Here is a 14,616-nt window from a genome sequence, read left to right on the forward strand (position 1 = left end):
TCCTTTTCGAAATTGTATATTTCGGACGAATCATCCGAAATTCATTTTTATCTCCTCCTTGGTGCAGGGTAGTGGTGTGGGGAATTGTGACAAATTTGGTACTCGCGGTTTTGTGGATTTAAAAAATTTCTTTTCCGGGAAATTAGATTACGGAAAACTTGCGAGAGTAACGTTTGAGCTTGTTCGTCTGGAAAATCGACTCCTGGTATTAGCAAGGTAACTTTTCGAAGCCGCAGTTTACCGTGGGCTTATTCCGTATTTTCGGACTTTTTTAGCAGGATGGGAGAGTTCCGGGATCCCGGAATTCGGTCGAAGCTCGCGTTTGCAATATGCGAGGAACTGTTTTTTGGGAAAAAAAAAAGAGGTACCCATGCGCGAATGGTAGTTATGGTTCTCACTTTTAACGAGACTCGGCACGCCTCTGTACTGTAAAATTTGCTATAATCAAAAGTGACGTTCAATTGCAACTTGCAATTCGAAAATTCGCAAGAAGTGACATAGTTTTTTTTTATTTAGAAATAAATCGCAGATTATTGCGAGTTAGACATTATGCGACGGTTATCGTTGTACAACGACTGTGATAAATGACATTGAGCGACCGTAGATTTTCTCACGGTTTTTCCCGTTCGGCAACGATTCTTAAACGATTGCAGATACCGACCTCCACCCGGTATCGTGCCTTCTCTCGAGAATAAATACCCGCAAGTGATTTTCCTTGAGAGCTTTGCATCGGGAATGTCTTACATGCCTGAAGAAATTAGAGCACATGTACGGCCATTTCTCATTGCCTAAGGTCGGAATAAATAGACGTCAAAATGCAACGCCGATACGAGGACCGATCTCCAGAAGACGCTTAACGATACCGCAAGATCTAATTTAATAAAGCAGCACTTTCTACAATTTTTTTTTCTCCCTCCACCGGCGCCCTTAAGTGCTCCGAGATACCGACGTCCGTATTGTATCACTCGCTTCCCCTGGAATAAAAAATCGTATAAAAATCCCATCCCAGGAATCCGAGCGGCGACTTTCGATCATTGCACGGAATCGAAGAGACAGGATACCCGTTTAGTTGCATTCCCCGCGAAAAATGACGTTTACTCGCATTATCGGCGCGTTAATTTGCATATTCCTCGCAGTCACCGGGCGTAGCTGCACCTTCGCGATACCGCGAGGAGATATCGCGCGGAATCACCGCGGATCTCCATTTTACGTTTCCAGTAAATCCATGGGACGACATGCAGCTAACGCTCATTGCTACCGGCGCAACTGTTACTCCACCATAAGCGATGCACTGAATTTCGCCGGTGTACTCTTACAAGCCTTCGTGAGGAGAATACGAAGCCCCGGGTACAGAGGGGGTACGTCTTTCCACGACATTACTGTCGTCGAAAGTACATCGCGATTCCTTACGGCTCGCTCGAGAAATGTCTTTATCATAACTGGGACAACGTACGGCTATCGCGGATTTGCATCGCCGTCACGTACGAATATAACACGCGTGCTATATTAAACGCGGTTACTTAACGAAGAAAGTGACGGCACGTACATTCATCCATGTCCGGACTTTCTAGCCAGGTCGTATCCTAATCGAGTAATGGACCTTAAGTATAATTGTCCCGAAGCCCTCTCGGGCGTTAGCACGAGACCGCTCAGCCTGAAAAATAGCAGCCAACGCGGGTTAATTTCTCCTCGGTGACAAAGAATTGGGAAAGTGGAGGAGAGTTTCTTTCGCGACCTTTCTCAGATCCCGTGACTAATTTCTTCCGGTCGCGATCGAGATTTCCGCCCGGTTTCCTGATGGCCACCTTTCTTTTTCCCCGAGAACGATAATTAAAGGACCATGGCGAAGAGAGGTGAAAATAAACACCATTGGCTGGGACGATCGTTACCCACGTTTTTGTTAGAAATTAAAATGGACGAGGATTTCTCCCGTGGATCTTTGTCGATCAACGGGGATCGACATGTCCGTGGAACCTCGGGGTAATTTTTTTATGGGGAAGGAACCGATCGGAAAGCGTCGCGGACGGAATGGCGAGCTCCCATGACGTCTAAATAAAGGATTGACATGTCAACCGACGAAGTAGGGCGTCTCGATTTAGAGTTACCTCTTAGTAATGCAGTTAAACGAGGGAACGGGGGGGATATCGCGATGCATTGTTCATTGTTCGGGGACTACCGGATCGTATGCTCATTTTTAGAGAGAGAGGGGGAGCTGGAAAAAGATGGAGGTATGTGATTATTACATGCTCCGAGAGACACGGGAGGAAGTGGCGTTAAAAGTTACGGTAAGTCCCCCCTGGCTCAATGATAAAGGAATACGCAAGGAATTCTTCCTGCCGGGGGAATTCCCTCGTTAATTGACAAGGAAACAGGGGGAAATTAGTGTTAGTTATAATGACGAAAGTTTGACCGGAACTAACGAGGTTTCCATTGGAGCTAAATAATTTGTTTAGCCAGAACTCGGATCTCGGCTGGATCGTGCTCTTACAAGGTAGAACTTCGGGAATTCAATCCACATTGGAAATGTCATTGGAATTCTTCCTACCACCCTCGCTCTGTAGACGGTAATTCTAACTAATTTTTTTTTTTGCAACCCCTGTCAATTATTTTATGCAGAGGAGGAACGAATAGATAAGTCGAGTTAATGGATAGGTACAAGGAGGGCCTATGCCGATGGCATGCCTCCGCAAACAAACCGCATTGCTTTTCCGCGATTGTCCGCGGTGCGCACTCGCGTCTTATTATACTCGGGGCTAATTTGACTGTGGGAAATGGGGGTTTAGTCCTTTCGCGGTCGCAGGAGTCGGGGAAAACGTTGGAAAGGATAGATCCGGGGAGATTGCTTCCGCGGCGTTTAACGAGCGGTTTCTGCTATGCCGAGCGATCGGCTCTTTGATTAATTTCCAGCCCTCCCCACGTGGACGGGTCCGTTTTTCCTCCCGCCTGATTTCCGGGTTTTATTCCGCAAATCCTGCAGCAAATGAGATATATTGTACCGATTGCCAAGACCGATCGCGGCTGTCACTGAAGATCTGCCAAAGGCCGGGCTCGGGAAATAAAACCGAGACGTGCCAAGAGTATTTACATTCGATCTTGCCAAACAGAGGCGGGCGCTTGTTTCCTTCAATTTTTATAGGCATCCTTCTCCCTAGCCCCCCGAATCGTGCCTGCCCGAAACCGCTCGTTTTTATCCGAACAATGTGTCGAGATTTTTTCCCCACTCTTTATCTGCCGGAAAATAAAATATAAGTAAATAAGAAAATATCACAAAATGGCCCCACGTGTCGGGCAACGGCGTCGCTCGTCGTTTCTCTCCTTCTTTGGAGGATCCGCATTTTCCGCGGCTCCCCGATGATTTCCCGGCAAACGCGCATCATTCGACACCGTTTCCGCTTATCACTTAATACACCGGATATCGCGATATTTCCGTAACAGCGTCGCCGGCAATGACGCGCGCACCTCTCTCTTGTTTATTATTCATCATGTATCATATACCACCTCCCGTATAATTCGAGGAGATATCGGCCCATGATTGAAATTTTTCAATTTCCCTGGTCCGCTTGACACGCATCGAGGTAATCGGTTCGCGGTGATGCGTATCCGATAACCCTGAATTACCCCGAAATTCCCGGCAGTCGATTACATGCCCGCCGAGCTCGTCTTCGCCGTCGACATTATTAGTCAATATTTCAGGCCGAACTTATGCGCGATTCCGGTTATTCGTTACTGGTAAGTGTCGGCAGATCCTATAATAAATCGGCGTCGATATATCTCGGGGTCGGATCGCGTTTAGTCGCTGATAAGTGATAGGCAAGCGGCGGATGCGGATGCCCTCGATCTCATCTCGCGGATCCCGCGAATCGGCGGATCGTTCCGACGACTTAACAACTCTCTTTACCTCCTGCTCGTTTCGATATTACGCTAACGGCTATTCAAAGCTTTGAGGAATCACCCCCGTACCGGAAGTGATTGCAAATCGGCCGATTGTGTCGATCGTTTGCACGCACCGCCCTTCGCGAGGTCGGCTCTTGTGTTCTCGTCCGACAGCCGAGGATGACTTTTCTCCCGAGATCCCATTATCGAAGACTCCCCCGGGTTCTGATTTCTATTCGACGAATCCACGGGCCGATCCCATTCAATTGCTCGCCATGAAATGCGAGTGTAAAGGGAATGAAATCCGACGACGTTTGACGCTAGACGTCGCGAACGGCTGCTGGGAAAAAACCCCGGCTAATTGGCTTGGATCTTTATACCGGGTAATGGCGCGATTTTCTAATAAAAGGGACTCGAAATGTTGACAGGAGACGTCGTTTTATAATACCGGTACCCTAAAACGAGAAACTCGCCACGTGACGCCGAATTAAATCCAGGGTAAAATCCAGGGCGACCTTTGGGTAATTTTTTTTATAAATAAAAACATTGGATCTTGCCGAACAATTCTCCAGATCACCCCGGACTAAACTCTATGAGCTTAATCTTGCGGAAAAATTAGTGGAGAATCGTGTCACCGTTACGGGTTAGTGCCGCAGATCTGTACCGTTACTATAAATGTGCTAGCACAATTAATGTTTCACTTGCACCGGCCACATTTTCCGCGCCGAGGCGCGCACTTTTCAGCGGAATAGCGCAAGAACGATTTCGTTGTTAACGTAGCGTAGTAGAATAAAGTGGCCATTAGCGCCCGAGTGCGATTAGCTAGGCGCGCCTCTTCGGCGTAATTCCACGAGACGGTCAAAATCTTGAAAGGTAAGGAAACCGGCGTTACCGTTACCGTCGCGAGAAATCCCATCTCTAGGAGTAATCTTTCCATCTCTCTTCCCCTAGTGGGGAGGAATTTTTTTCTTCCCAACTCTCCCGTGATTCGTTAAAAAGGCCAGGAACTCGAAGACCGCGGCCATGGGTCGTGGGATTAACCGAGTCCGTCCATCTTTCGCGGCGTTCCTGGTCTCGGCTCGAGTTTTGGTCCCCTCGGTTAAAATCTCGCCCTATGCCCCGTCCGTCTCTTTTTAGACCCGAATCTCGTGAATTGGGGGAAACAAGAGGATCGGAAGACGCGGCCTCTCGATCTCCGCAGCCATTAACCCAGAAAATGTCGGGTCGCCCCACAATGGGCCCGCTTCTCATGGCCGCCTCGTCTCGATGTCTCTTTACTCCAATTAGTCGGCTCTTCCTTCGTTAACGCGATCCCAGATAAATATGTACGCCGATGGTAACGCACCCGTTAACCCGGCACTTCAAAGAAGTGCCAGGTCGCCTTACGACTTCAACTCGCACTTGAGGAATTCCTTTGACCCTGTCCGTATTATCATTCCGCCCTTAAGAAGCACCCTTTCGTCTCCTGATGTAACGAGGTGTGTCCAATTGCGCCCCACGAGTACTCCCGTCCTCTCGGGATTGCGCAAGCTACGGGATGAGTGAAAATATTTCCCTGTGTCATATGTCGTCTTCCCGGAAGAGAGTAAGAATTTAATTATGCGTCTGAGGGTTCATTACGGTTGGCACCAATTATTCAATTTCGGTAAGCCCGGCGTGGCAATTGACGATCAGTCGTGGGGGGGATAATCGAAGAGGGAGATTTCCTTTTTTCGTTTTGGATGGTTTCTACTTTTCCCCGAGATAAATCTCACGCTATCTACAAATCCGTCCTGCCAGTTGCCGAAGATTTTCTTCCGTCAATTTCTAAGCTCGAGATCATCGCCTGGGTAAGAACGTTTCCGTTGCTTTCTACGATGTTTTACCGAACTTTTCTTCGATTGCTTTGCGGAGCCAGGGAGGGGGACGAAACGAAAGTCCCCGGATTTCTTACTTAAAATGATCCCAGTTTCCTTCGTTTCTGAAAGTGAGACCAGGTTTTTTAATCGACGAATTGGGTTTACTAGGATCTAGGTGGATCGGCTCAAGATTAATAATTCAATATCGGTCGGCGCCGCGAGATCGATTCAATGTCCGCTTCTCGAGTAACCGTAGACACGACCGCGGATAAATAGAATAAAATATTGACACGTAGAAGTAAACCGTGATTGACCAAGGTACATGGGAACAACGATAAAATCCAAGGCAGACCATGTGCGACATTGGCGGGCGCGCATAAAAAGCCCGTTCGTCGGAATAAAAATAAAAAATTTAGATCGCACGGTAATTACACCTGAAGCTAATTTGTCCCCCGTAAGGAATAGTATTTCCGATGCCTCGCGTTACTTTTACCAGCAAACTGGGGAAAGTGATCCCGGAATACCGATTTTCTGATTTTCTCATTTACGGTCGAACGGGGATGCACGGGATGCAATTATTGTTCACGAACAAATCCCGCCAGATATGGTAATATCCGACAAGAAAGCGCCCCTTATCGTTTACGGTCACGAGTGGTGGCGATTCGGTCTCCACTTTCGAATCGGAAAGAATACAGGAAAGGATCGTTGCGGGTTCTCGACTTTTTGGTGCGGCATAACAGTCGGCTCTAAAAATCGTACTTGCGGCGCTTAGTGGTAATTCATCGAGCAGAAAGGAGCATCGTAAACCTTTTCCCCGGACTTCTTCGCGCCGGCTTCGATGGAAGTATCGACGATTAGAGCAGGTGGCCGAAACCTCGAGAAACGGAAGAGCCCGATTCTGAAACTCCAGAGTGGAGCGTAGCGCGTTACTTTCTGAGCCGCCACTCCAGAGAATCGGGGAAGGAAGTTCCAAGTGCCGACCTAAGAACACCCCGGTACGGTCTAGAAATAACGCTTGCTTTTCACGCGTTCCCATTTGCCGGTCTGTACCTCCGGATATCCGTGGCTCTCCCTAAAAAACGAGAGCCAAGGACAGGAGGAAGACTTTCACCGAGCCGAAACGCCGGGCGTTGCTCCGGTTTCGAGGAGGCGTCGCTCCGGGTCGCCATTGAGCCTCGAAACAAGAGCTAGACCAGTCTTCTGGATTTTCTTTCGGGCTCTAATCCTCGCTTTCTCCGGCGCTTTGCTAATTTCCTCCGGCCGACCAGTGGAGGAAATATTTCTCTGCTCTTTTCGGCGCCCCGCAATGGCGCTCGCCTTTTGCGTCGCGCAAGAAGACGGACGCCCAGGGGAGAACGAAAAATGGGAAAAGGCCGGTCTTTCGCTCCCCTCTTGTCGTGTCGATAGACCGATCGGTAAACGGGTCGGCCGGGCAAAAAGTAAGGTTGGGTTGGCCCCGGCTCGGCATAGAAAAATCGTGCCACTTCCCGGCGTGGACGAATAGGCGCAACTAGACCGCGCAGAAAGGCCTAGCCGGCGGCCGTGCGACTCGGCCTCCTCTTTTCGAACCAAACCCAACGAGATGTCCTCGTCGCGCCTCGGGGAGACCGATTCGGAGCGGAACCGCGACGACGGAAGGAAGGAAGTCCCGGAACGACCCGGCGCGCTCCTCGTCGGCCATCTTTTCCGCCAGGGCGAATGTGCTCGACGAGGACGCGACGAGCTTCGTTGGGCTTTCATAAGATTCGCGCCCTCGTACACCCGCGATGAAACGTATCGAATTGCGACCTATTTTCGGGATATTAAGGTGATACGAAAAGATCATTCTAAATACGTCAAAGCCTGAAAATATTTTTAAAAACTTTTCTCCATACTGGAACTTATCCGAAACACGCGATTATGGAGGCCCTAAGGAAGAACGCGATGCTCGTGAAATTTCATTTTTCGAAAATAATGCCCTTTTCGATCTTGTCCTAGATAAATAGAAATTTTTATTGGAAAAAATAAAATTTCACCAGCATCGCGCGCTTCCACCCAGTTTGGAGAAAAGTTTTATCAATGTTCTGACTTTTTGGTATGGATATATGGCACTTTCATATCACCTTAAAACCTTCGGTATGGGAGAGACGGGAGTTCCCTTCTTGCCGGGTTTTTTCTTTCCGTATGACTTTGCTTCTTTTTAATTGCAGCGGAATCGGTCTATTTGACTACGTCGTATTTATGAGCCACGGGAAGGAACCCAAGAAATTGCCGCGAGATCGGTCAGGAGGAAACGAGTTCTTCTTTGTCCCGTGGAGCAGTAATTTACCGATTGGTTTTTCTGCCTTTACTTCTCCCGGTCTCTTGTCAAAGTATAAGCCCTGCATCCGTACGTGGAGAAAGCCGATTCTCTCGGGACAGCTTCTGGTGAACGTATTAAAAATTGTCTCCTTGTCGTAATCAATGGCTCGGAAGGATCGACACTCAATGGAAAAACGATCCAACCTCCATATTTCTTTCCGCGCCCTACATCCGTCTGGAAATGTAGAGGTAAAGACAAGTTTACACCCTGCATTTACGGAGTAAAATACATCCTTCCTCGCACTTATCTCCCGAGGAATTGGAGGAAACTCGATGTCCGTTAACTTGAAATTATCATCACGGTCATTTCTTGCGAGACAAGAAACCTCGACGCGGGAACACGGTAATTAATTTTAATAAACGCAATAATTCCGGATTTCTTTAAACCATAGGGTGTAATTCGACGTTACGAGGCTTTCGTCACTTTACCGCATCGTGGCGGATATTTTTTTTTTTCGGCCATAATCTAAATTGGACGCAATGCGTCGATGTTCATTTTCCGGATAAGACCGATATCGCCTGTAGAGAATCGCAACGGGAGACTAATGGCTCTACGACACCCACTCTCCTACAATCGAGAGGAAGATGGTCGTTTCGTGTTGCGAACAGCCTCTATTTATCATCGGCCTGACAGAGAAGTTACGTCACGATGTTCTTTGCGTCTATTAGCGCCTGCTAATTCCTTTCCATCGTTTTAATCGGACCTTCCTCTTTGCGGTTCTACGAGACTTTGTTTCCGGACACCAGTGCCATGGCCAATGAAGCAATCGGCGATACCTATCGCTTCTCGAGATAGCCCTCTATTTGTTGCTCAAGGCTTCTCGGAGTTTCTTTGTTTAGTTTTCGATGCATGACCACGATCACTAATTACCTAATCGGTGGCCCGATTGCGACGTTTCGCGGTTTTGATGACAGAAAAAGCTGCTGAGACCGGTCTCTAACGACCTCGGGGAAAATCTCCGATTATTTGTTAACGAAATCACCTGTTTGGACAACACGAGATCCGTGATGTAAAGAGGAAAGTTTCGGTTGTTCTTTTAGTGACCATACCGGAGTTTAGTTAACCGCGGTGTTATAAAGGTATTTGGGAATAGGCCTAGATTTTCTTGCCCACAAAAATCGGAAATAATTGTTTGGTTTCTGGGTAGGGTGTTCTTTACTCCTGCCGAGTAATTGAATTTTTGTAGGCTGTATTTTTTAATGCCCCTGGTTAGTATGCCGTAATTTGAATTCGTGAATTTGATCGGCCCCGTTGGTTGTTAAATCGTTATCGTTACTTTACCAATTTCATGGCCCTATCAATGGTAAAATGGTCTTATTTAATACCGTGGGAGCCGGAGCCGCTTTTATTTTATACTTGCGTGGGTCCATAAAAAGTGACCGGTCAAGTAATTGCTATTGAGTTACCGGATGCAATAATGGGATTTCACTGGACCCCCGCGGAAATGTATTGTTCCGTGTCCACCGAAACAATAGACCGAGGAGATCGATATACGGTGTTATGATGTTGCAGCAATACTGTAGTACTTATCACCTAGCCGTATCCGGAGGTTAAATTATTTCCCACGTTGAAATAATTCCCCCGAAAAACAATTTGCGACGGGTAAGTGATATCGAATCGGTACCCCGTATTCAATGCTCTTGCATAAATTCCACTTGAGCTCGACTTCACACCGCAATTTCGCCGCTTCGGCGAGCTCATCCCAACGTATGTAGGAAATCTATTTTATTCCTCCCGACAAACCCTACAAATATTATTAAATCATTAAATTTACTTTCTTCTAAAGATCGGCCCTAAAGACCATCGACATCGATTATCAAGAAATCATCCGACCGAGTCTCATCATTTTGATTCACCTCCGATTTCACCAATAAAGCTCCGAGTAAACGGACTCGTTTAGCCGAGAAATGAATCAATCAGCTGTTGGTACTTGGAAGTCGAACCGACCGAACCGTCTTGAACTTTGCCGGTGAAATCGTACCTTCGAAGTCTCGGGTACCGATACAAAATATGTGTACGTCCCACGTGAGCACGTTTACCTCCGGAATTCTTGCCGATTATCCGCCTCGCCCTCGATCCGATGAAATAGAAACAGAATTTCACCGTTTCGATCCTCGCGTCGCCTAACTCGGTCCATTTCGCAGTGTTCTACTCGGAGGTCGGCGAGTTCAGCGAAAATTCCCTCTAATTCCTCCTAATTCGGTTTAATCTTCGTCGACCGCCAATCTCGCTCGCTTGTACTCCAGTTGTTACGGAAATCGCGTCAAAATAGAGTTTTCCCCTCCCAATCCTTCATGAGCACTCATGACCGACCGGTTGCCTAATCCAGTTCCTTCGATTACGCTGTTTCGCGGTTTCGATTTAAAAGTCCCGCCGACCGGTCTCGAACGAGTCCGGTGAAAATATCCGGGCAGACCGACGGCGAGCTAGACGCGAAAAATGACGCGATCGCAATAAGCCTTTCCCTTCTATTGCCTCGAGTGAGCGCGGAATAAATCACGACACACGCCAAGGATTATGGCCCATAGTCGGCCGATCGGGTTCTCGTCGAGAGGTTATACGTGAGATCGTGCCATGGAAGTATTGGCGAATCTAAACCTGAAATACTGCCGAGCAATTGCACTTTTTCCGAGAGCAAGACCGAGACAAATCTCGTCGTTACGCAGAAATTCTCCAATGAAACGTCCTCGATATGACTAATGCGAATCAACCTGGGCACCCTGAGAAAAAATGATCAATGTTCCAAAGAGATATTCCGAATAATCATTATTTCACTTAAATAAACTGGAATTAATTGGTTGCGACGTTTATTCGGAATTATGACAATCCTAGTGAAATAATTATTCTTGGAATTAAGAAAATATTTCATTGGTTCAATGAGTTTTTTTTTTACGAGGCACATCCTATCAACTTGTGGTTTTTTTTTTAATAATTCCTTATCTAGGTACATACGTCATATATTCGAGAGTATATTTCAAACCGTGGCTATTTCCTGCTTTACACGAGCGGCAGGAATTAGGAGGAAGCACTTATCGGATAGAGGATAGAAAAAGGCGAAAATTGAGATTATGGACGACTTTCTCCAGACGTGCACCTTCTTTGGAACGACATGTAGGAGTCGGTGCAGTAACGATGCAGGTGTCCGGTACCGCTTCGGTTGGCGAGTACCAGGGGTCGGTGCACCGTGATTGTATTTATTTATTTATTTCTATATTTTTTATCGGGATCGATTTATTGCCCCGCGGTACTCGTGCGGTAGGTGATTGCGTTTGATGTTTGCAGCCCGAAACGCAATTCGGAGCGGGCTGAAATTCGAGGACGCGACTGTTCAGAGATTACGAAAACGCGTGTATGTACGAATTTTAATAAATCCATCTCTGATACCAGAGGTCATTGGCTCAACGAAACGGGATCGAAATCCCTCCCCGAATTTGTTTAAATGTTTATTCGCCGACTTCTGTCTGCATTTTATTCCCTCGTGCGGTTTCTGTTTGGAATTTTATGCGCACCGCGGTGCGTAATCCGTCACCGGCCCGGTGGATTTTTTTCGAGTTAATATACGCAATTGATCCTAAAACGTATCGATGACGGATTGGAAACTGTCATCGATCATGCGTACCGTCAACGAAACGTCTCTGGCAATATGCAATCCATTACTAGGATCCATTTATAGAGAACTCGTCGATACCCAGTCTACCGTATAAGCTCCGAGGATTGAAATTAATAATAACGGACTATCTACTTCTGGTGAGAGAAAGTCTTCTATCTGAACATGATGTTTGCGTGTAGGGAATTATGAGAGCTTACGAGAAGATAATGTCACCGTGATTTAGAGCGAGTTCATTATTATGACCGAAAGAGAGTCGAAATTAATTTATAAAGCAAAGCGTCGGACACGTGACGATCGCTCTTCTCGTATTTTATCGTTAAATTGTTCATCCGATTATTTCAGGAAGAATATGTCGCCGAAGATATAAGATGGACACCGATAGATTATTTTAACAATGCTGTGGTGGTTGACTTACTCGAAGGCAAAAGACCTCCCGGTTTGTTTCTTATCCTGGACGATGTCTGCGCAACTTTACACGGAGGAAGTACGGGAGCGGACCATGATTTACAAAAGGTATTATTAACGGGCTAATAAAGTGCTTTCAGCTTGTCGAAAATCCAAACAATGGTGATAAATGAGGCTAAAGTTCGGAACCCTCCACGGTTCGAATTTAACAACTTTTTCCGACTCGCTCGCATTTTGGATTCCGAATTTCAGAGTACTCGTTGCCCAGTGTTTCATAAAATCCTGGACATACTGTCTTTTCTTTTGCAGTCGGTAGTGAAATAACGATAACGCTTGGAAAATTTCATTCCGAAAGTATTACCCAACTCTGACCATACATTTTGTAATTTTTCACGTTGTTTCTTGTTTATTCGTAGAAGCTAACTGGAGCAGCACATAGTCATGCCCATTTCCAAAATACCAGCGATGGTTTCGCAATCCTCCATTATGCCGGAGTCGTGTCGTACTCGGTGGATGGATTTTGCGACAAAAATCGAGATGTCCTATTCCTGGATCTGATCGAACTCATGCAAACCAGCTCGAAGTAAGTTAATAAGTAATCGGTGCTTTTTAAATAAGCGAGAAAGAAAAATTACCGAGGGCGGTAAAGCGTTAAAGCCGAACTAACATTTCCTTCTCGATCAGTCCTGTGCTTCGCGCTTTGTATCCTCGAGAACCGGAAGCCAGCAAGACCAAAACATTGAAATCCAGACCTACCACGGCCGGAAGTAAGATTCGAAATCAAGCGAGTCGATTGATGGGTCAATTGATGAAGTGCACGCCTCATTACATCCGATGTATCAAGCCAAACGAGACGAAGAGGCCACGAGATTGGGACCAGCTTCGAGTGAAGCATCAGGTATCGCGAAAATACGCCATTTTTAATATATATAAATTTTACTCCTTAATATAATTTTCAATATATCGTGATACGCCCCGCACAATTTTACAGGTGGAATACCTTGGCCTGAAAGAGAATATTCGAGTCCGCCGAGCAGGCTTTGCATACAGAAGGCCGTTTTCAAAATTCCTAAACAGATACGCTATCCTGACGAAGGAAACGTGGCCGTTCTGGAACGGAAACGAGAAACAAGGAGTCGAGTGGATTTTGGCGAGTGTTCACATCGACAAACCGCAATATCAATTGGGGAGGTCGAAAGTGTTCGTCAAGGCGCCGGAAAGTGTGAGTTTCAGGAGTGAACTTAATCTCTCCATCATGCATATTTTTTTTCTTTTTTTTTTTCTCATTCCCCGTGGTTAAGAAACGTAATTCTCCTTGCCATACGCCACTGCGCAGTCGTTTCACGATTTCGAGAGAGTGCGGGAATCCGTGCCATGTAGACGCGTTCTTTACGCGAATGCATGAGAATGCTTTCCCTCACCCAGACAAAGAAGTTTCTCATGGAAATCGGAGTTGAGGGGGAACTTAATTATGCGTATTTGTCTGCAGCTCTTCATGCTGGAAGAGGCGAGGGACCGAAAGTACAATACCTATGCCCGAGTCATACAGAAAGCGTTTAAGAAATACTTCGCCAGGAAGCGGCAAGAGAAACAGAAAGAGGAAGTTGCCGACCTCCTCTTCGGCCACAAGCAACGGAGACGAGCGAGCCTGAACAGGAATTTCGTGGGTGATTACATCGGGCTTGATGCTAAGCCGCAAACTATTAGCTTGATTGGTCGGAGGGAGAAGGTGTACTTTGCGGAAGTTGTGAAGAAGTACGACAGGCGGTTTAAGGTAAGACTTATCGCTGGAAACAGAGGAAGCACGGCTGCCTTTCAACTGGCCGAAGTAATCTACGAGATAGGAACCGAGGTTCATGCACAGAGAGAATTTAATGATAGTCTGTGTAAGGTATTCAGAAGGAAGAGGCAAAGATCCGTGCCCAAGGCAATAGGAGGTGTTCTTAATTCATTAAGAGCACCCTGCATGGACTGAAAGATTTAATCATTAATTATGGTTTCAGATGTGTCGCAGAGACCTGATAGTGACCGGGAAATGCGTTTACCTTATTGGCCGAGAACAAATTAAGAAGGGGGCTGATAAGAATAAGTCCGTAGAGGTCGTTAAACGGAAGCTTCCCTTCGAACAAATCAGCCACGTTTCCTTGAGCCATCTACAGGTATGTGTAAATGTGTCGTACCTGTCTAAGTCGACGTGAATAATTTATCCTAGCCAATTCCTATCATTTGCTGAAACGGTAGAAGGCGAGTTCTAATTTGCAAATTGAATTGTAGGACGACTTTGTGATTATACATACCAAGGAAGATTACGCCAGTCTACTGGAATTGGTATTTAAGACCGAGTTTCTGTCCGTCCTGAGTCAGAATTATCTTGGAGAAACCGGACATCCTTTAAGCATTCGGTTCAGTAATAAGTAAGTATTAACGTAGTTTATGTGAATAATAGAAATTGTGAATAATAGAAATTGACCCGTCTGCTTTTATTGCCTAAGAAAGGAGCGTTATTTCTTACCCCAAATTCTATTTATTTTTCCCCTTAAAATAAAAGC

General features: G+C 46.4%; 1 protein-coding gene across 1 annotated transcript in view; it reads left to right on the plus strand.

Annotated features, from left to right (window-relative positions):
* Positions 1-14,616, plus strand: part of LOC105698013 (unconventional myosin-Ie) — a 43,957-nt gene that overhangs the window by 27,024 nt on the left and 2,317 nt on the right. Inside the window, exons 11-17 of the mRNA XM_012421835.1 lie at positions 12,005-12,175; positions 12,484-12,650; positions 12,752-12,965; positions 13,059-13,289; positions 13,557-13,841; positions 14,071-14,226; positions 14,342-14,481. Of these exons, the coding sequence (XP_012277258.1) occupies positions 12,005-12,175; positions 12,484-12,650; positions 12,752-12,965; positions 13,059-13,289; positions 13,557-13,841; positions 14,071-14,226; positions 14,342-14,481 (1,364 nt within the window). The remainder of the gene's footprint in view (positions 1-12,004; positions 12,176-12,483; positions 12,651-12,751; positions 12,966-13,058; positions 13,290-13,556; positions 13,842-14,070; positions 14,227-14,341; positions 14,482-14,616) is intronic.

Source organism: Orussus abietinus, unplaced genomic scaffold (genome assembly GCF_000612105.2).
Source record: "Orussus abietinus isolate OABI.00-Male unplaced genomic scaffold, Oabi_2.0 scaffold1, whole genome shotgun sequence".
Classification (NCBI taxonomy): Eukaryota; Metazoa; Arthropoda; class Insecta; order Hymenoptera; family Orussidae; genus Orussus; species Orussus abietinus.